This window comes from Pygoscelis adeliae, unplaced genomic scaffold (assembly GCF_000699105.1).
Source record: "Pygoscelis adeliae isolate BGI_AS28 unplaced genomic scaffold, ASM69910v1 Scaffold531, whole genome shotgun sequence".
NCBI classification, from domain to species: domain Eukaryota; kingdom Metazoa; phylum Chordata; class Aves; order Sphenisciformes; family Spheniscidae; genus Pygoscelis; species Pygoscelis adeliae.
In genome coordinates this window covers 181,056-201,742 of record NW_008824116.1, presented here as the reverse complement: position 1 = coordinate 201,742, position 20,687 = coordinate 181,056, and the positions used below count along the sequence as shown (strand labels likewise).

The window sequence follows — 20,687 nt, the reverse complement described above, 5'->3', positions numbered from 1 at the left end:
GGATAGTCCTACAGCAAAAAGGGAAATGTGACTTTCCCTTTGCAGTCACTACAACTGCCCCAGAATAACCACTACTCACTGTCTAAGATCCCCTTGATAGGCAACCAGGAAAACTGGTGCCATAACAGCTAACTGTACGGAGGCTGTATTCCCCTTCTGCCTCTGCACACAACTCGTTCTTCTGACATTGTGCAATTCCATATTAATATGGACATCAGTTTGACGGGCAACTCTGACCACTTTTCCTTTTGCTTTATAGAAAGAAATGAGAAGCTCTGTAATCAGCAGAATTAATGAAATTTGGTGTCCTAGGGCTTTCCGTTCCCTTCCAAAGAATGGAAGGCCCTAGGTCCCAGTGGCAGGTATTGGGAAAACTTGAAATTGCTGTGCTTCTCACAGACAGGAGAGGGATCAAGGGAAATGAGGAAATTCCTGTGATGCTGCTAGGCTGGCAAGAGAACCTTAATACTAATCTGAAGTCGGCTGAACGGTATAAACTTGAAGCAGAGTAAAGTTTTGATGTTTTAGTTGATCATACTTTATGTTAATATTTCAAGTACAGTGCCATCTAAAAGTAGTCACGACCAACGCTTTATCAAGATAGATACCTTACACAGGCATACAAGGTCTGAGCCTTGAAGCAGTTGCATCTGGTCTGATCTAAATCATGCATAACAATATATAAGGGTTGAACCCTTGAATTAACAGTTCTGTTCCTTCTCTATTTTCAAGTTAGTTTGTGCTTTGTGGTTTTTTTCCTTTGTGACAATTTGAATCAATTTTATTAATTTTGCAGCTATGCTGTCATGCACTGCCTTTGAAAAGTGTTCCTCTTGTTCCATTACTTTCCCCTTAGCTATTTAAGGGTGTTTTCCGAGGAAGATCAACACCAGACTAGGTGCTTGGCCTGGATTTGGGAACTTTGGGCATTCCCCACTAGACGGCACATGGCAAGAGCATCTGTGTGTCCTGAATAGCAACTTGACGTTTTCGGTCTGTTAGTATGATTAAAGGATAAATAGTATTAAATGTTTCTTTAATAGGAGAAAATGCACAGCATTGACAGTAGTGATTAAGTTCTATTAAACAGTTGTTATTTTAGACACCAGGTGATTAGTATATTCAAACCACTTCATTTCCAGACTTTGGCACCTTGGTCATTACTAACTCAAATCATAAAGTTCAGTGAATCAAGTTGTAAATAGTTTTATTGGTTCCATGTTGGAAAAAAATTGAGGGTTGTGAAATTCCTTGATGATTTAAAGTTACATATTTCCTAAGTCCCTGTATTTCTATTTTCTGTTCTTTATTTGGTTATTCATCATTGCAGAAATTCTAAACTCTGTTTCTGCCTTTGCCAACACTAAAACCAACATGTTAATTGAGAGCAGAGAGTTGTATTCCTAGAACAAATGCGCCAAACGGAGAGAGTTGGAGTTTTGCACTAAGACGCACACTACTGCCAACATGCCATAGTTATCTGAGGGAGGAATTACCTCCAGGGACGAGAGAGGAACTGCTCTTACAGCTTCTGGTGAAAGGCCCATATTTACATACATGCTGATGACTACTGGATAAAACACAGGACCTTCATGTTTCTGTTGGTTTGTATTTTGTTTTCTGAAAATATTTTTCATCTTTTTGAAAATTATTTTATGTCCATTATATGATAAGGCTTCCTTCAAAGCAGTTTTTTGTTGGTTTTGGGTTTGGTTTTTTTTTTAGATGAAAGCTAAGGAATTGAATTGTAAGACCTAGATATATTTCAAGGTTTCAGTGCTATACAACCAGGCTTCCTTAAAGTTCATTTTAATAGCTTTTAAGTGACTGGGAGCAAATTTTTGGTTTCTTCAAACCAGCTTCAAGGATTAGAAACACATGCTGGCTTTATCGTGTTTTGGCTTTAAAGTTGTCATGTGTTCTGTTAAGTCTGTTTATGATTTCAGTGCTTGATGAAGTGACCCTTGCATCACTTACGTGCCACTTTACAAATCTCTGTCAAGATGTTTATGATGAAGTGCCTTTCTCAAATATAAGCTATTTAAGTTGTATTAGCCTGCTTAAAATTCATCTGGTTTTCTGGTGTGGTCGTGTGTCGTAGAAATTTATATGTTTACCAGGGTAAGTCCTTCATATTGCCTTAGGTGTACAGGTATGTGCCTGTAGAACTTGTGTGTGTGCGTGTGTGCGCGCGTGTGTTTGGGCAAGGCAAGGCAAGACAGCACCATAACTCCAGGGAAAATGGAGGAGGTGACTGCGAGTCACCCACTTACTCACTGGCATATACTGTGGGAAACCTGTATTTTGTGGTTTTGTAGAGCACTTGCTTTTTAGAGAAGGCAGGCAAGAAGGCAGACATCCCCTTCTCATTACCAAATTTATCACTTACAACTCTTATGTAAAACAAACTGAGTGTCAACTCTGAAATGAAGAGCTGCATTGGAAATCACACCTAACTACAACAGGTGCTGAGCTGGCAGTTTCACAGAAGATTGTGAAATTTGATCACACAATGGGAAATAGAGCCACTCCTTGAGGGCAATATCTGGAAACATAATGGGGAACCACCCTTCAAAGGTGATCTGTGTAATAATGGGGCTTAGAAACACTTTCTACCTGCTTTGCTTAGAAAATTATGAACATTTTTAATAGTGTTACTGCTTTTTGCACGAGCACACTATATTTAGCTGTACCTCAACTAGTCCTGCGCTCAGACACACCCAAGGCAATAAACTGCCCAGTGCATACTTGCTACTGCCATCACTTCAAGGTGGAAACTATTAATGACATTTTCCGTTCTCTTTAGGTCCTGGTGTTATTGTTAGCTTTTCTTCTCTGTCTACAGATTACAGCTTTTCACCTGTCTTCTTCTGGAAGCTGGGTATTTGTGTACCCCTTGAGTAACTTTCGCTGTAGCCATTTTCTGGTAAGTCTCTAACCTTTATATACTCATACATGCTAATGAACATGGAACACCCAGCATTATTGCATTGGCCCCACGACACTCTGTGCTACTTCATGTCTCTCTTCTTTCTTCTTGAGATTGCCATAAAGATTGCACCTGTGCTCCTACATGTACTTATGCACACCACAGCCTCTGAATAATGTAGACTAATAGAAAAGACTTCAAAGAATCATAACACAGTTTTAAAGGGCTGGAAGGAGAGGCTGATGGGAAATGTTATAAGAATTCAACATTTCCTGCTTAGCTAAGCAGTAATTCAGAAGGACATGTAAACTATGTGCAAGTATTTCAAAGAAAACAAAAAGCAAACAAAAGCTATGCACACTGCCCTGATGCTGTAGACAAAGAGCGAAGAAGGGAGAGGTTTGCAACAAATCATCTGCCTGAGTTTGTCATTTTGTTAGGCACTCAGATGCGGGGTGAGCAGGGTATTGAAAATATTTGGACAGATTTGGATGTTATTTGATAGAGGTAAATGCAAAGGGAAAGAAGGTGAGTGGTGTAGCAGTGACCTGAGCAAGTCATTATGTGATTGAAATCAATTACCCAGGAGCTGATTAGCAAAGGAGAATAAATGTCCTTCCTTCTTGTGCTGTGGATATTCTGTTGGATCGCTATCACATATCAGTCAAAACACTATCTTTCAAAGCCACTGAAGGGTTAATACCAGACTGTTCTTTCTGGGACGGTGATTTTCCAGAGCAACCAATGAAGCTATCAATGCAAAGGGAATCAGTGATCAGCAGATACCAGAATTGTCTTGACAGTTGGACCTGGAAAGAAACTACTGCAGGTCAGTGAATTCTAACATTTTATAAATCAAATGTACACTGCACTTTGTCCTTGTCTCCTAATAATTAGGATAGAGAAAGAAAGAAGAAAGATTTTGAAAAGTGTGCATGCTATTTTAGAGTGAAATTCACTCACGTTCGCTCTCATTGAACCAGTATGGTTCAAGTGGGACTTCAGAAATGCAACAGACTTTGTGCAAAACTTAGGCAGGCATTTGGTGCAAAGCATTTGGTGCAAAGTTCAGGGGCACGTATTGTATAACTGACCTGTCTGAACCCAACCTCATTTATGGTACTAAGTGCTTGATTTGGCAAAGTGTCTTTGGATATTCCAGTATCTTTGTCAGTTTGGTCATTAGGAGTCTATGTGCTACTGAAAGTCAGTTCCAGCAGAACAGGGAATAAATATTTAACTGTATTAGGGTCTTTTGAAAAGGAAGATCTTGGTTTTGAGAGTCCAAGAAAATTGGACTCTTAATAATAAAATAATTAATACTTTAACAATAAGAGAAAATCAGTTATGCTAACTTCTCTGATTATTTCAAGATATTTTAAGGAAACACACAGACAAGCAGTTGATACATGGAAGACAGAACTAGAAGCAGTGATATATAGTAGGAAAAATCTCCATAACACCGGGGGTACATAAAAAAAAAATCTTTAATTCAGCCATATATATTTTAGGACGCAGGGATTCTCCCCTTCTCAAGAGAATATTGCTATTTTTATCATGACCTTGCAGGCTGTAATCTTACATAAATAACAATGGGACAGATGTTCTAGGAAAAAATGGTCTTTTGCATTCATAACAAGTGGACTGCACATAAATACGTTTCAAAGTAATAGAATGGGCTGAGATTTGTCTGTAATCATACAACACATGCCTTGCTGTGAATGCCCATAGAGTATATAACAATCATGTACATTTTGAACATATACACAGAGGCCTGTATACTCATATACAGGTGAATAGTCATATTAGTTGTGACAGTACACAGATACATGCATGAAATCAGGAACGTAGAGTCTCTCTCCTTCCTTTTATATACACACCTCTCTCTTTCTCACTGCAGATTTCAGACTTTACAGGTAGAGCTTGAAAAGCGATGTAAAAAAAAAAAAGTACCCCTGCAGAGACAGAAAATCTAAAGATACATGCAACAGTTGAAAAGCCAAAGGTTACCTCGTCTTACAGCTGCTGGGGTAACAAAATTGCCTGCTAAACAGCACTGTTAGGCAATTTTATTGCTGTTATCAAGTGAATGGTTTTGCTTGTAGGTGGCTTGTCCTTTTCCACAGAACAGGCCTGTCTCTTAACCACTGCCTCGGCAAAACTTGTGGAGGTGCTAGCCTTGCTCTCATTGCAGTTCTAACAGAAACAGTCGGTGGTTCCCTGGCCTCTCCACGTTACGGGCATACGCCTGTCCTATTTGCCCAAGATGGGAAAGTTTCCAATTGGAACAAAGATGAAGCCCAGGTGTTGATGGCTAGAGTTATCGTCAGAACTCCTAGAATGTTGAGTACAAACCCAGTTTTGGCCTAGAATTATAAAAGAGAAGGGTTATTAGTTGAACTGAGTAATTTTTTCCTTCCCTGCTGATTAGGATTTTTTCTATGGTTAGATTTTCTCTTTGGCCTTTTTTCACAACTCCATCAGAACTCCATCAAATTATATTTAAGCTGGTTTTCTTCACAAATATAATTTGTATTAGGGGAAAATGAGTTTCCATTGGACAAAACCCTTAAACTAGAAGTCCTGAAATCCTTTTAATCCACTTATGTAGGACTTTCTCTTCTGAGCTGGCATCTGTCTCTAATGTTACTTTGGATCTCTTCTTGGATCAATTATAAATTGAAAAAGTTATCAAGAGACATGGCATCCTTGTCCATCTTTCCTTAACATATTGAGAAAGGGCATCAGGGCAGCCTAGTGAGATGTTGCTAGGCTTTCCCCTCGTCCCTGCAGAAGGACTGCCCAGATGATAGGATTCTTTGACATCCCTGTGATCTACATTCGGGCTTTTGGAACAGTTAAACATTGCCATTTCTCATTGACAGCAAGCTCTTGTTGGAACATCTTCAAGAGGCCTCGGGTGTTTTTCAAAAGCTCAATAGCATCTTTATAAGGCTCTGTGTATATATTAGAATCAGCGTGACCCTTCATTAATTCAGACATGCATGTTCTTCTTTCCATTTGACTTTAGCTGAGTACAGTGAGTTTTCTAACACTCAAGAAGAACCAATATTAGAAAAAGGAAAGATCAAAACTAGTGATGAAAGTTCTGAAAAGAATGTGCTTTTGCTCACCATATCTATAACCTTGAGTTGTCCATATGAGAAGACAATGGCGTTAGGAGGAGTGGCCACTGGGAGCATGAATGCCAGCGATGCAGAAAGTGTACAGGGCAGCATGACATAGAGTGGATTGAGGCAGATCGCTTCAGCCTATGCAAGAAGGGAGAGCAAAGATGACTGTTTCGATATACAAAAATGCATAGAAATCTTTCGGCAGAAGACTGATTGTATTTGTCCATGTCAGAAACCTCGTTCTTTCACAAACACCGCAGCCACTCATATTTTGGTTCTGCTTTAGAAACTTCTAGCCAATGCCTTTATGCAGCAAATGCAAGAATTGATTTTGTGGTCAGTGCTTTGTGTTCCCAATTGTGGAATCTGATCACTGCTGCAGTATAAATTAATAATAATGGTTGTATTCAACTCTAAAACCAGGAAAAAATGTAGAGTGGCTTCAAATTGGTTAAGAACAAAATTAAATTATCAGGGGGAACAGGGTAGCCCAAACTCTGAAGGTGAGTGGATCAGTTTAGGGGTTAGCTGAAGTCTGTGCGAAAAGATTTTGGTGGAGCTTGTTCCAGTTTCTATCTGGAACCAGCTTTTCACACTGCAGAACTATGTCTACCCCAGCAACAGGAATCTCCTGTGGAAATGCAAAAGTCTGAATTAGGTCATAGAGCTTGACTAATGCTATCACCTTCAGAGACTTCTGGAAGGCTAGTGGTCGGAGGGAAATACAGTAATGGAATGTTGCAGGGAAGCAAATGCTGCTACTGTTGCTGTCTCTATGCAGAACAAATAGGAAAAAAACAAGTACAGCTGGCAGTGACCTCATGAGGTTGTTTAGGCCAGAAGGCAAAGTCTAATATGCCAATGAATTTAATCCCTTTACTTTTCACCAGCAATGATTTTAGAAAGGTTGAACTAAGCACAGTGTGTGTGAATATATATGCATGCACATACATATACGTATGTGTAAAGTCTTGTATTCCTGATCGGCTAGACGAGCCAGTGCTTGGCTATGTCAGCCAGTTAGTTTTTATAATTGAGCAGAAATATGCTTGGAGAAGAGTTGAAAGCTGTTCTTATAAGAGTATTTTGAAACGTTGGAACTTACCATTGAAGCCAGAATAGGGAGAAAGAGGGTAGTGGTGGCCACGTTGCTGGTGCACTCGGTGAAAGTGGCAATAAGGAGACACAACAGGAGAGCAATAGCTGGATGAGGGATTTGCTGCAGAGGAGTCAGTTTGCTACCTATCCATGAAGACAGACCAGATACCTGTAACAGAGGAAAGAGGTCTGTCAAGATAGAAGGCTGCAGAAGAAATAGCCACATCACAGTCCAATTACATTTCTCACACCAATTCTACCTTCCCTTCTTAGAGGAGTTCTCATACAAACTGCTTTCTGTAGAAAAACATGTAAGAGGCAATGCTCATAGACACGATAGTTCAGTAGGTTAAATAAAAATAAACGTGCTTTCCCTTCCAAAGAATTTGAAAGAAGAAGATACTACATTTACAGTACGTTATTGATAGCAAATAATTATTTCTCTGTTCAGACCATTAGTTGTACATGATCAATATTCAGGGCTTTTTTTTGAATCTAAACAAAGGTCTTTGAACTCACTTTCTACATTACTTTCATATGTCTTAGCAGATATTCTAGCTATTTAATGTAATTTCATCACGTTGTCTGAGATCTCGATCAACTATCTGAAGCTTTTCATACCTTTCATCCTTCTCAGTCACTGAAAAATACCAGCATGTTCCCTATCATTCTGGGCTGTAGTTTGGGCATCATTATCATTATTATTATTCAGCTGTTCTGCCCAAGAGAACATATCCTGACTGTGCCTATCTTGCTTCTTCATGCATTATGGCCTAGCTTTCTTACTGGTTTTGCAACCACCGTTCTTCATGTCCTCCCTAGAATCATATCCTGGCTACTCCGACCTGTCTCTTCTGACATTGAAAAGTGCTATCGCACAGGAGGGTTGGAATCTATCTCAAAAGGACTAGTCTAATTCCCTGCCCTAGGGCAGGATTGGCTCTGCCTAAATTATTACTGATAGAAGTTTTTCAAACTTGTTGTTAAAAATCCCTAGCAATGAAGTTTCCAAAATCAGATAATTTTTCAAGCGCTTAACTATCTTTACAGTTGGAACATTTCCTACTGCTTAACCTTTGCTGCAATTTAAGCCTTTCAGCACCACCAGAATATAAAAAAAGTATACTATCTTCCTTTCTGCAGCAGCTTTTATGTATTTGATGACTTATTCTAGAATAAATTAATGTAATTTCTTGAATCTTTCCTTTTCCAAACGTGTTTCCCAGAGATCCGATCATTCTTACTACCTTCCTCTAAACTTTCTTCATATAGCCCACATGTTGTTGAAGACTGATATCCAAAACTGAATACATTACTGTACCTGAGGACTTGCCAGTCCTGAGTGGAAGGATTATATTTTACATGTCTTATGTATGATGGTCCTACCTATAGTTTCCAGTTGTTTGCTTTTTTCTCAGTAGCAATATAGAAATATTGAGTAGAATAAGGTGTATGAGCAGCTTTAAAACTTAACAAGTCATTTCCACAACTCACATTTGTGATATTTGGTTATTTCTTCCTATTTCCCATATTGACTGGCATCCTTGTTTTCTAGAAACACTTTTACAGGTCATTGTGATCTGTGATCTTTGAATTCTAAACTAGTATTTGTTTATTGTCTACAGATTTAATAAATGTATTGTCTCTTCCATCATCTAAGTCATTACTGAAAAATAATTTGTAGCACTGGACTCCGGGCAGATGCCTGCAGAAGTACATCAGTACATCCTGCAGTTTGACAGCCAGATGTTTTTATCTGCTCCTGAAGGTTCTCTAGCCAGCTCTACATTTGTCTTCTAGTAGTTTAATTTAAATCATATTTCCATAAGCAGTTTGTTTGAAATAATTTGGAGACCCATCATGGGCACATTATCTCCTCATGCTTCCCACATCAATTAAGTTTTATTTAATAGAACCTTTAATGTATTGGGGTAGTTTCTTAATCATCCACTTTTCTAGAAACACATTTAATCATGCTGCCTTGATTGGTAGTACCATCCCAGTTGCATAGACAATAATAAAGATTTATTCTAATCACAGGACTCCTCCTGAGGATGGTGAAGTCTGTCCTACTGCCTCTAGCTGAGGAAATGTGCATTTTGTGCTACCAGCATGCCCTCTTGCGTTCTGGGAGAGCACGCATGAAAAGCAAGATGGAAAACACCCAGGAAGACACAAATACCAAGTAGGTAGAGGAATGCTACCTCACTGCCTTTGGCTAAGGCAAAGCCACCTCCCAGCAGAAACACAATGTTCCATGGCATTTTCTGGTGAACTACTTTCCAGTCCAAGAGAGCTGGAGGTGCTCGGATCTTTGACTTGCTGCCTAAAATCCAAAAAGATTTTGTAAGCCATGTTACATTCCCCAAAGAAAGGAGGACTTCTTGGAGGGAGGTGAGTTCAGTCAGAACATCAGGAAACACTTCTGTCAGCAAGATCAAGTAGACTGTGGAATTATCTCCTAAAGCAAATGATGGGAGCCTCATCAACAAAGATTTTAAACTTGACTTGCAAAAAATACTAATGAATGATGTGTAGCTGCTCCAAGAGGCATAGTAGAATAAAGGTAAGAGTGTGGTAAAAGCATGGCAACATATCTGCAGAACTGTATGTGTTTCTGCGAAATCATGTACTCTCTCCTGAAGACTCCAGCTTCAGAAGCTTTTGCATATGTGTATACGAGTGTCTGGGACACTGCTGGGATAAGAGTTTCCTCTTTAGTTAAATTACAAGAAAAAGAGAACTTCTATGGGATATATGCCTTGCCTAGCCTAAAGCATACAGCTGCAGCTATGCAGGAAGAGCAGTTTGAAATCTTGTTTAATGTTTGAAATTTCCTTTGTAAATCTAAAATGTAGAACTTCCCGTGTAGCTATCCTGACAGTTGATTTTTGATGCCTTCAGTAAACTTACCTGTTTGTTGTTCATCTCTATCATTGTTAGCAATGTCGGAAGGGATGATGAACAACAAAATTGAAATGAAGATGGCAACTGTAGCATCAGTGACATAGCTGCAATAGATCAGTCAGAAATTCAGTCTAGTCGTGTTTTCATCTTTATGAAAACTAGCCTACTTGATTTTTATTCAAAGGGAGGAGGAAAAGTGGTGATACCTTGTATCATTTTTGTCGAAAAGAGCTGCTGCCCAGCCTTGTATGAAACCAGGGTCTCTTGTAAACCAGAGCAGTATCAGTAGTATGAAGAGGATCAAAACTGCTATTTCTGCAAATTTCATTGAGCCCAATTTCTTGCTCTCTTCCTTCATAATGTCATAGGCCCGTTGCTCCTTAGCCTTCGCAGAGGCACTTGCAGCACAACCAAAATTATTCTGAAAACTAGAAAAAAATGGACAAGAAATATCAGAGAAATTTGCCAGATATCCTCAGAGTTAAGAATCCAAATTTTATACTCAGTCATATTGTCTTTTAGATACATGTGTTTATATATGCATATAGAAATTATGTATATATTATTATCGTGGCATCAGCAGCCATAGGTGTTGGATAGTAACTGCATTGTACTGTGTACTGCCAAGATGACCAGGAAGAAGCTTCCTACCCCTAAAAGCTCGAGATATAAATATAAACAGGCGTACTATCTGGACACATGGAGAAATAATGTCAATGTTACTGTGATTGACAAGGCTATATGATCACCAGGAAGTAAACAGTTGCCAAGCTTTTTAAAATTACAGAAAAGGAGAATTTTAAAAGAGGAATTTGAAGACGAAAATACCATTGTAGGTATTACAGAGCTCTTTCCATTTAAAAGAAGGGAGGTTGGGGATAATACAAAAGTGATAGGTTAAGTATTAAACAGGTAGGTAACGCAAGCCGGTTGCATGGGGTGATTAGCATTGGAAACTGGAACAATACTAATCATCTAGGTCTGTAGCAATTCTCATCACAAAGGTATTTACCAGCTATATGTAGAAATCGATTTCCCAGTTCGAAGCACAACAATCTTTCAGGACATGAAAGCAATGCTGCGGAACAGGTTATATGCAGTTAAAACTTCCTATTTTCACCTACAGAGTATATTTAGCTGGGATTTGATCAAGTTCCTTAGAGAAAAAGTTGCAGTATTTTAACAGATACTTAGTATGCTGTTCTGCTAGTCTCTCTTGTATGTGAGGACTTTGTCACTTGCTGTCTGACTTTCAAGCCTAGGCTCATCAATAAAAGTATCACTTGTGTTACAACGTGCAATGAGTACTTGCTAACAGGCCTGTCAGCTGTATTACAGTGTGTAAAGGGTACTTACTTAAAGCCCAAGTACAGTATTTGCAGCCAAATCCACGTCAAAACCAGTAACACGATCATGGTGGGGAAGGCAAAGGAGAACCAAGAGGCAAAGTTGATGATATTGCCATTGTTAGGAAAGAGCCTGTAAAATGTGGATGGCTGTTAGTGTCCAAAATTCTGCACTCTCTTCTGTATTCCATTAATGGTTCAGAAAAGAGGAGGTACTGTGAGGCCCACTAAAGGAGAGAAGCTAACTTCCCGACAAAGTTACCAAATTAATGTCTTCCTTCTCTGTGTCGCCTGGAAGTCAGCTGTAGCAGAATGATGCAGTTTAGTGGGTATGTAATCCCAAATGCAACCAGACTTACTCATCAACTTGTCCTTGCAGTACCAGATTTGGTGTTGTACCAGTCAGAGTTGCAATCCCTCCAATACTGGCTGAGTAACAAATACAGAGAGACATTCCCTTGCATAATTTCTTGTGTTTCTCCTCTTGCAGATTGTCATTTCTCTTTCTGTCTTCCTCGACTGTCAGGACATGGCTATTACCTAGGTCCCAAGACAGGAACAAGAGAGTTACAGAAGCTAGATTGGATAGGAAAAGATCTTGTGCCTGTGTAATTCAGTATTCCGAGGCTAGGACACAATGGACTCAAAGCTGAAGGAGGCAAATTTCCTCATTTTAAGGCTGGCATTGTTAATTCTTTGATCTTCTGTCCATTTTCACTGGTTGTCTTGATACAGAGCAGTTTTTCAGAAGAAGAGAAGTTGAAATGTGTGATAAAGTCCGAACATACTGCTGACACTTCTCGGTGAACTAGGGCAATGTCTGAACTGTGCATGGCGGGGAGAGAGGCAAGAATTCAGGGAGGTACAACAGAGTCAGAGGAGCTGGACTGAAGGGAACTCATCCTGTACCAGCCCCTGACTGCTGGCACTGAGATTTGCATTCAGAAACACTTGAGTTGTCTCAAAGATGGGAAGAGGGCAAGACAGCTGGTAAAGAGATATTGTTGCATGATTGTATATCTTTGGATTAGAAAGATCATTTTAATCCCTAACCTTCTGGCATGAAATAGGCCAGAAATTTCCCCTCAGAAATTCCCTATTATCTGAGAAGTTACACAGTAGATAATAATTCAACTAACATAAATATATAGGGAAATATCAAGCCTAATGTAAAGGCTTCACCTAATGGAGAATTTATACATTTTGTTGTTTTATTGATTAGTTATCATCGCTTCATATTTTCAATCTACTTCTAACTTCAGCCAAGTCAGTAGCTCTTAGTGTGCTTTTGCCTGGTTCATGCAAGAGCCTCATAAATGCTGTCTGATGCAGTCAGGATGCTTTAGGTACATTCTTCTTTTAAAATTTACTAGCAACTGTAATGACAGTGAAGAAGGCATCAGGTCATCCTCCATTATCCCAAGGTGAAAAACACCCATAACCCACTCACCTTTTTCCTCTGTTTCTTTGGAGCTCTCTGGTTTAGTTGACTCTTCCTGCAGTTCAAAGGCTGTATTGATCTTTTCAGATGCTTGGCCAGCTGTGCTAGACTCCATTTCAGACTTGTGCAACTGTTCCAACACTGCTTGTGCTATCGGGACCATCATGGCAGTGGTGGCGGTATTGCTGATCCACATCGACAGGAAGGCGGTCACAATCATGAAACCCATGAGAAGTCTGAAATGAAAAGGTTTGAAGAAGCCAGTTCAGAACTCAGCGCTGCAGTGCCCTTTCTCTGTTACAAAGCTTTGGTTACAAACGCTGGGTTTGGAAAATGCTTAGCAATTCACACCTAGCACTTCCTCTTACCCTCGTCTGCTTTGTGAATGTCACAGTAAGATTTAACATAAATTTTTCTTTTTGCAATTTCAGCCAGTTGTGCTTTTATGTTCTTATGACTAGGAAAGTGGGAGCTGGTGTCTTGGAGCAAACAGTTTATCTAGTCAGTATCCTGCTTATTCTGCATGCTTCCGAGGAAGACACACCATCTCAATAACACATATTAATGTATTATAATATATTTGAAGAGGAATTGCAAACTGAATTTGATCCCAAATGGCAATCAGTTTAAGCCATAAGGAAGATGATCTCTTTTTTTGTAATTTTATCCCACCTCTATCATTTAAGAATTCTCTTCTTACTCATATAAAATTCTAATCCTTGTTTCAGTATTACTATGTTATTTGTCTCAAAATGATTCTTTAGATGAGATGTAGATTATATATTAGATGAAAAGGGCTTTATCTTGTATGCATTTTTATTCTATTGCTTTGTAATTTCCTTCAGTATTCTCTCTTCTCATGGTCTGAGACAAATTAAATAGGGCCGTGTAGCCTCTGCATAGCTTCAAGTTCTAGTCTGGTAAACGTTTGTTGTTTTCAAAACAAGCATCCCCATTTTTCCTCTTCTCTTTGCAATCAGTATAACAGTTAGAGAGTATATGTTTTCTGTGTTTCAGCTGTAGTCTCTCCTGATTGTCTAAAGCTGTGCTTCTGGCCAAGCCTAGCAGCACCCTTGTCTTTTCGGAGTTACTCTCTTGTTGCTATTTCTCCACCTAAAGCCATCTGGAATTCAAAAAAGAGGCACCAGGTCTGTAACACATCAAAGGATCCCCATTTGCAAGGTTTGCTCAGGCACTAACTCGCTTGGACTGTAGAAAAACATTTGTAGGATATGATCTGCAGATTCACATAGAGGACTACAGGCAACTCTGAGATAGGAACTAATGCCATGAAGTCCTTTATCGCACGGTGTTTTCACAACTGTTACTCACAGGGCTGGTCTGACACCAGTGATAAGCAAGACCCGCAGAGCAACGCGTTTGTGTAGTTCCCAATTCTCAATAGCAATGGCCATCAGCAGTCCCCCAATAAAAAGCATATTGGTGTCCTTCAAATACTCCCTGCAGACCTGTAACATGGAACAAGGGAGAGAAAATAGTGACGAGAAGCCAATGTTTAGAGAGAAGGCACTTTCTGCGGGACGATCTTGTCCCAAAGACATTAGCACGCAGTAACTATGGATTGCATCTAAACAGTGAATTTGCTTCGATTTCAGATTAGCAGCTCCACCCAGAGTTCACTCTAGGCTCATGCAAGTTCTGTTCCATGGAGAGGACAGACGATTCCCTGTGTAACAATACTGCAATTTTCTCTTCTTTGCACCACACTCTGGAAATCACCCTGGAAATAATCCCAGAATAAGAGAAGCTGGCCAATAAACACATAGGCAAACATGTATAGAGCAAGATCTCTTACTGTTGTTGAATCCATGATATTCATTAGTGGGAACAGCAGGACAGGAAAGAGAGCTGTGACAGCCAACGGCAAGGCTTCCGTGCACCAGAACAGTGCCATCACTATGATGACGTAACCGCATTGGGCCTCCTGGCAGAAGAAGAATACATGCAATCAGAACAGACTGTACATCTCACTTAGGCTTTGAGAAAGCAACAGCCCATAATTATATTCACTGCCTGATAATGGGATTTGAGAAAAGGTTAATTTCTATTTCTCTCCCATCTATCCTCCTACCTATGCAGATCGTAATCAAATGATGAACTATTCAACAACCTTGTCAGAACTGTGAGGAAAAGGCTGGGGCCTCCAACGGGGAAAAACAAGAAACTTAGGAAAAGAAACAAATTGATGACACTGAACCCTTCACGGTAAGGAATTGGCAGTCCTGCACAGACTTCTTGATTTTGCTGGTGGTATTGGTGGTATTTTCTTTTTATATATTTCTGTCTTTGAGTTGCAGAAATAGTTACTGATCCAGACAAGGTTTCTCTGCCTTTTTGTCCGCATGTTTCAGGACATGGCCCAGATGAACCCCAACTAATTTCAACAGCCTGGATTCCTTGTACTGTAAATACTTTTATCTATTTTTCATTGGATTTTTAGCTGAGTACAGACTTTGAAAGGCTCACTGACAAACTGGTCACAGATCAGTTTCAGCTTCCACTGGCTTTGACTTGTTCCTTTGAAGAAAGTATGATCCCCTATTTCGTGTTACTTTTTTTCTGAGAAAGCATTGATTTAGTTGTGCTTTGGACAACCACTCCAAATATTATGTAAAAATATTTAACTCAGTCCCATGCACTAAAAAGATTCAAAATAACATGTCGCAACAGGTTTTCATATGGCTGGGCTGATGAAGAAGGCAAGGAAAAGTAACATTGCAGGTTACAGTGTCTCCCTCGTTTTGGAACTAGCACAATAATGGGCGCCAGGAAATCCAAAGGAAGAAAAAAGTGTTTGTGTGGTCTTGGATCAAGGACGTCCACTAAAATATGCTGGACAGTATAAATGAAAATGTAGTGATGCTTATTGAGAAAACAACGAAGAGATGGAAACTGTAATGGCTAGATTACAGAGAAGTAAACCAAGGAGCTGGAATAGTGGCTGGCAGGATCAAACCTGTGATGCTTTAGAACATGCTCAGGACTTCTGAACATGGCATGGAAGTTTCAGGGCTGGTGAAGGGAAAGGATGGACAGGGGAGCTCAACAGTCTGGAGGCAAGAAGACAGTGATCTAGGTGGTAGATTACCAAAGCAGCGGGGTTGGAGAAGTAAAGCTGAAAGAGATTCATGGGGAGATGAAAAGATGCCTTTTTGAGCCTTATTTTTGAATGAGAGCAGTAAGAACCTTAATTATACATCCCATCAAGCACTGAAAGCAATTTTCCATTTTGATGATCCTTTTTTCCCCATTTTTGTTATTAAGAGATGCCAGTGGGTGCCTTTTGAGAGACCCTAGCAGGGCTTTGGAACATAGATCACAGCCGCAGTGCTATTCTCTTCCAGCCTGCTGTGAACAGGCTCACAGTAAAAGCTGGAATAAGGCTTTTCACAAAGTCAGTTGTCCTGTAAGGACATTCCTCTGTCTTTAGACAAAATCTTTAGCATTGTCTGCTCTCATTTGTAATAGTTTAGTGTCCAGCGCTATGTCATTATAGGACAGGTTAATAGCTCAACAGAATAGAAAAATGTGAAATTCCATCCTGTAAGTTGTCTGCTTAAGGCTCTGCATACTGAGGAACCAGCTTTTCCTGCTTAGCAGTACCAGATGCACAATTCTAACACAAGAAATCTTACAGATTGCAAAGGGAAAGTCCATGACCTTTTGAATTTTTGTGTTGTAGCTGACTAAATAGAAACCAGAGAGAGTCATTTTCAAAGAGGAACTGAACCAAGACTGCCAAATCATTGCACAGGCAATACCAAGGATTTATTGTATGGTAACAATGACTCTAGCAAGTAAGTTTGAACTCATGGCCTCAGGACAAAAAAAAAATCAACTCTCTTTCTGGCTACTTAGAACTTTTCTGACCCAGATCTCTTTTAACTTCAGTAACTCTTTTGCCTATGGAAAGTTAACTAGCAAAAAAGTACTTTTTCTGTTCTTCTTCTTAGTAAGCTTTTAAGTGGAAGTTTAAGCTATTTTGTTTGCATAGCAAGGGAATAGGAGGACACGCCTGATCAGTTACCGCATTTCACCTCAAGCCAGTGCCACTCTATCATTCTTGGTTGCAATCCTCTGGTCATAGCTCCGAAGTCCCTGATAACACTCAGAAAAAGAGCTATGAGGAAGAAGGAGCTTTGGGACAGGCTGCACAAAAAGACAGGGAAGAGCCGGTGGAGTGAAGAGGGAAGCTTGGCGAAGGAGACTAGAAACTGGGAGTCAGCAGGGACTGGGAGACGGGCAGGCAGGCAGAGACCGGAGGAAAGAGCTAGGACTTGACATCCAAAAAGCAGTGACAGGAGAGGTAGATTGGGACTAGCTATTTAATGATGCTGGGACTGTAGTAAGAGACCTGAAGTCCAGAGATTAGATCTGCCTGCATGAAGAGATTGGGAGTGGGAGAAATAAGCCAGAGTGAATAAGAAGCAGAACACTGGCAGTCTGCCTGCTCACAGTGCTGTATTTAAATGATGGATGTCTCAGAAATACCTGTCCCACTACTACAGGGTTTTGTAGTTAACTTTTTCTGAAGGAATCCTAAGCAAGATGACTTCCAAAACTTGACATGTTAATTTTTAAATCACTGTTTGGAAAGATTCTTGCAGATATATGCTAAAAAAAGAGTGAAATACATAATATTTTGTCCTTATGTATCAGAATGTCTTCTCTATCTGACCAAGAAAAATGCCTCTTCTATCTGGCAATGACAACAAGGAAAAAATTAAAAGAGGATGTGGACTGGATACTTTTAGAAAATCAGAAGGGGGATTAGAATTGAGCCTTAGATTGTAACTTAGGTTCACACCTATGAGCTTCAGCATAGAAAGTCCTTTGCTAAATCAGTTAGATGCAAAGCAAAAGTTACAAAATTGCATGTCACTGAGCATTCTTCTAGAATATGCAGTCACAGATGTATCTGTTCATCCATCCTATTGCTTTTATATTCCCCCACTATCAGTAGTCAAAGGGGTCTGCTCAGGAAAAAAAGATCTTCAAGCAATAAATGAAGGAAGTGAGAATCTGTATGTTCTCTTCAGCTCTGTCACTTAAAAGGAACAACTCTAAGGAGGGAGTTGGAGATTTGGTCTCAAATTCAATTTTAAAAGTTCTTACCTTGGTAGGAACAGCCAGAGGCAGAGGAAGAAACAAAAGGGGTACAAACACTATGATCAGGTATTTCCTGAAGGCTAGGATCATTTGCAAGAAGCCAGCCATGGTGCTGGAGCTAGCCCAGTGCTGAAAGGCCTGAGGTCTGCTGCTCGAGACTATATAAACACTGGGGAATATTAACCATTGACCTCTGGAGGTTGGGTGTTGTTTTTGGAACTGTAATCAGGGAAAGACGGAAGAGAACAAAGAAGGGAGGGGACAGCAAAAGAGTGTCAGACCAGGAACTTTCTTAAGACGATCTTCCTGATAACTGGTAGATCCAGGAGAGAATTAACTCCTTGTGGACCAAGTAGGTTTATTAAAAGCATCCTGAAATGGCCTATGCTTTGTTTAAAGAATATTAATGTTTTGGTCTTTAATATTGCCTTCTTTGAATAGGTACCGTTATTCCTCCCATAAAAAGGAGAAACGGCTCCCTCCATAATAGGTTGAAAATTGTTTTAAAAATAGGTGGAGTACTGAAAAACACATCTGCATCTGTAGTACTCAAATACAGAGATTAGAAACATCTACACAAAATGTTATATAAACATCATTGTATCCGCTGAGAAATTCTTTGGGTAGCAAAATGCACTGAGGCAGAGATCCTGCCACCAGATGCCACATCAAGTCCCCATGCAGAAAGGGACTTACAGTCCTTACCACCTGAGAGCAGGGACACCCGTCTTTCTGTGGCCCAGGGATGGCCCTCATGACAATTCTGTTTTCTTCTACTCAAAGAGCAGTAGGGGAAATGTTAAGGTGTGGTCAGAACTCAGTTCCTCCCACATGGCAGCCCAGAAAGGCTTAGGGCCAAAGAGGGAGCCTAGTAACTCTTTCTGACATAGCCTGTTGTATCTCAGTGCATTGGGAAAGACTTGGCTCCAGTGCATCACTTTGCAGACATTGGGCTATTTTTTTTTCACCTTTCTGATCTTGTACGTTTATAGGCGCAGCTTTGGTAGCTTGCAGGGTGTATTGGGGGCGGGGGGAGTGCTACTGGGAAATTACCAGCAATTCTTGTCCCAGTTGCAACAAACTTCCAAAATACAAGCAGTGAATTACTTGGTTCTGTAAATACGCTGGAACGGAATTGAAGTTTTTAATTCCAAAGGGAGTGTCTTGTTAATGTCACTTTGATGTCTTTATTTGGTAGACCATGCAAGCGCATACTTCAGATAACGATGATAACATTTCCATTTTATTGGTATAAATTGTCACAGCTCTGTTTATAGCATACTCAAGCAGAGAGAGAAGCACCGCTCACCTAATGTCAGCTCCACAAAGAGCTTCTGCTGTTTCTTTCTCTCTCATCCCTTTTCTGCTGGGGCTTGTTTTCTTCCAATAATGTGCTTATGACTGAAAAACAGTGGGGTTTCAATTGTCAGAGCTGCAAACTCACAGCTCTCTTGCAAGCCTGACTTAGGCATATTGCTCACAAGGAACAGCTTCATGTTAACTGCCAATCCTGAGCTTTAGCATTTCACCCTTGGTACAAGAAGAATGAGAAAGAGCTTTCAAATGAATTATATCCCCCCCCCCAGTTTTGCATCTCCTTGATATTGAATTAGTGTCTGAAAAGGTGCAGTGACAAAATCAGCCAATGACAAAGTAATTTTTCTACTTTCTACTCTTAGGTCCTAAGGTTGCGATCAAAATCTAAAAGGAAACCTCTCGTTTTCACATCTCGGTAACACGAAGGCTGGCCTCCAGCTGCAGTCTTGCCTGTGGGATGGAAGTAACAGTGCAGAAGGACCTCAGCTAACAAATCGTGCCCGTTCTTTAGAAGCAGCACATCCACAGCCATTATTTCCACTGCTACGTGAGTCCTGTTACTTTCAAAGATGCTATAAAGGAGCTCTGGAAGTGTGTTACTGCAAAACGAATGGTTTCTGTCTTCAGGGGGACTTGTTAGAGCTTCACCTGTAGCCCGTTCACACTCCCTCAATGGTGTTGAAGGAGTGATGCCAATTTACATTAATTTGGAACTACTCCAGTTTATATAAATGGGTTAATCTAATACTCTGAATTGTGTTCTTTGAATTTAAAGAACAACTTGGTCTTTGCTTACTGATCTGCTCTTCGAGGCGAACCAAACCTAACAGCAAACCTAACAGCACAGCCAAAACCTCTTGTGTGTTACAGTTTATAAGTTATTTTGTCCTTTAGAAAAAGAAGTATTTTCTAATGTGCTGTGAATTAATAGAAGTGATTACACATTGCTAACTACAACTTTTTTTCAGGTCCTAGTGCACTTAAAGTGTTGATCATAACTTTTCCTTTGTTTGGAGGTCAGGAAAAAATCAGGTTTTACGTTTAAATTTCTTTAACTGTCAATAAGTAACACAACCAGGGCTGAAAGCTACATATTTAGCACGGGTGCAAGAGCAAGCCCTGGCGCCTAAGCAAGGTGTCTTCCAAAACTTGACATGTTGAATTTTAAATCATTGTTTGGAAAGATTCTTGCGGATATATGCTAAAAAAAAAAAAAAAGAGTGAAATACGTGTTGTTTTGTCCTTATGTATCGGAATGCCTTGTCCATCTGGCCAAGAAAAACGCCTCTTCTGTAGAGCCGATCCCTCCTCGTTTTGCAGGAGGAAGAGCCGCAACCAGGCACAAACCCCACCCCCGCCCCCGTTCCCTCCGGGCCCGCCTCCCC

At 40.1% G+C, this 20,687-nt stretch overlaps 2 protein-coding genes across 2 annotated transcripts in view; one reads left to right on the top strand and one right to left on the bottom strand.

Moving 5' to 3' along the window:
* Positions 1-5,163: 5,163 nt before the first annotated feature.
* Positions 5,164-18,093, bottom strand: SLC13A2 (solute carrier family 13 (sodium-dependent dicarboxylate transporter), member 2). Its single transcript, XM_009334295.1, has 12 exons — positions 17,992-18,093; positions 14,672-14,800; positions 14,188-14,324; positions 12,865-13,091; positions 11,774-11,954; positions 11,425-11,547; positions 10,275-10,496; positions 10,071-10,172; positions 9,366-9,483; positions 7,169-7,330; positions 6,064-6,201; positions 5,164-5,295 (listed from the first exon to the last, which is right to left on the bottom strand). The coding sequence occupies exons 1-12, from the start codon at positions 18,091-18,093 to the stop codon at positions 5,164-5,166; spliced, it is 1,773 nt and encodes a 590-aa protein (XP_009332570.1).
* Positions 18,094-20,557: 2,464 nt separating this feature from the next.
* SLC46A1 (solute carrier family 46 (folate transporter), member 1) overlaps positions 20,558-20,687 on the top strand; it is a 5,106-nt gene continuing 4,976 nt past the window's right edge. The window contains exon 1 of the mRNA XM_009334305.1: positions 20,558-20,594. Coding sequence (XP_009332580.1) covers positions 20,558-20,594 — 37 coding nt within the window. The remainder of the gene's footprint in view (positions 20,595-20,687) is intronic.

Coding starts and splice junctions, on each gene's coding strand:
- SLC13A2 (XM_009334295.1), bottom strand. CDS start 18,093: ATGGCTGGCTTCTTGCAAATGATCCTAGCCTTCAGGAAATACCTGATC. Junction 14,801..17,991: donor CTCTGGCTGTTCCTACCAAG/GTAAGAACTTTT, acceptor TTCTTCTGCCAG/GAGGCCCAATGCGGTTACGT. Junction 14,325..14,671: donor ATATCATGGATTCAACAACA/GTAAGAGATCTT, acceptor TCCATGTTACAG/GTCTGCAGGGAGTATTTGAA.